This window comes from Formica exsecta, unplaced genomic scaffold (assembly GCF_003651465.1).
Source record: "Formica exsecta isolate Colony F162 unplaced genomic scaffold, ASM365146v1 scaffold98, whole genome shotgun sequence".
Classification (NCBI taxonomy): Eukaryota; Metazoa; Arthropoda; class Insecta; order Hymenoptera; family Formicidae; genus Formica; species Formica exsecta.
In genome coordinates, this window is record NW_021853741.1 from 161,431 (window position 1) to 163,049 (window position 1,619).

At 49.0% G+C, this 1,619-nt stretch overlaps 1 protein-coding gene across 1 annotated transcript in view; it reads right to left on the reverse strand.

The window, feature by feature from the left end:
• LOC115245506 (zinc finger protein 704-like) overlaps positions 1 to 1,619 on the reverse strand; it is a 97,549-nt gene that overhangs the window by 94,504 nt on the left and 1,426 nt on the right. The window contains exon 2 of the mRNA XM_029823869.1: positions 1,380 to 1,619. This exon is cut by the window's right edge and continues 9 nt beyond it. Within this exon, the coding sequence (XP_029679729.1) occupies positions 1,380 to 1,619 (240 nt within the window). The remainder of the gene's footprint in view (positions 1 to 1,379) is intronic.

Below are 1,619 nucleotides of genomic sequence, written 5' to 3' on the forward strand. Positions count from 1 at the left end.
CCCCCCCCGCCCCCGAGACGCTGCCGCCGTCATATGTATCGCGAACTCTTCCTTTCGAATGCGTTTTCTTCTACGCAAATAAAAATGCAAAGCTGTCCGACTTTCGATCTTATCGAAGTTGATTTGAAATGACTCTCGGAGAAAAGGAACGCGTCAGTTTTAAGAATGCACGTCGCGTCACTCTTGAAGTTAGCTAACAGTTAGAGAAGTACCAGAAGCGCTTGTCTTCGAATATAAATTGCGTATGCAATTTTGTTTGCCTCTTTCAAGATTTGTACAAGTAAACTTTCAACTTGAACAGATAGAATAAAGTTCTTCCAAAGTTTCACGGCGTTAAAAATATTGCTGTAATTAATAGCAAACTACGAAGAAATAGAGCTGCACGATAACATACATATGTATTCAAACAAATAATTTAAATTTACGGCGCGGGAATAACATCAACTATAAAATTTGTCACACTTGCCACACGTGTATCCGAGCGACGATCAAAATTTTGCACACACTGCGCACCGCATAAATGGGCCAGCCACTCGATCGTCCACTTTAGGAACGAGGTCACGAAAATTAAATTTTCTGATTAACGACACACGCGCGTCCCCGTCGGTCGCGCCGGTCGCAACGACAATTTTACGAGAGACTCTTTTTTCTTTTTAACAGAGCTCGGTCCCCGGTATCTCCTCTTCTTTCGCGAGACAACGAAGCTTTACAAGCTCGTCGTAACTCGGATTATCTCGGACAGCGCGCGCGTGCGCGCGCTTTCCTTTCAAGGGGGCAAACCGTGGCATAAATCTGACGAAATTAGATCACGCGCGGATCTTGTGATACTGGTCGCTCGATGTTATCGGACGAGCGTATTGCTCCGTTATGGAGCGCTCGCGCGATCATCTCGCGAAACGGGCGGTAGCGCGCGCGCAAGCGCGCGAGCACGCTCTTTGACAGGACGCTAATCCGTGTCCGAGCGAGCGAGCGAGAGAGAGAGAGAGAGAGACCCGGGATATGACGCCACGATATATCTCGTAGTATGCCGGCCACAGTATGCCCGCATTACGCCTTCGATTCGTTAATCTTCTCAAGGATCGTTAACCCGTCGGACGCTAAGAATACCCCAATCGCATTGTGACATGTGCAGCGTCTACAACCGGTTCCCCCTCCCTCCCCCATTGCTGTAATTAATAGCAAACTACGAAGAAATAGAGCTGCACGATAACATACATATGTATTCAAACAAATAATTTAAATTTACGGCGCGGGAATAACATCAACTATAAAATTTGTCACACTTGCCACACGTGTATCCGAGCGACGATCAAAATTTTGCACACACACACACACACACACACACACGCATACACATAGACACATGAATGTAAACTCACCTCCTGTCCGTTCGGGGCAATGACCACGTCCACCTCGTCGAGATGCTGACGATGTTCCGTGACCTCCGCGTGGATCTCCCTACCGTTGTACGTCAGATACACCTTCTGACCGGGTACAAGCCGGGCGCTGGTGACGGAACCGAAGCCGGGACCGATGAGGTCGCGATCCGAATACTCGGTGCTGGGACTCGGCGGGCACCCGCCCGGCACGGCGTCGAAGCGCACGGAATATAGGGTCTT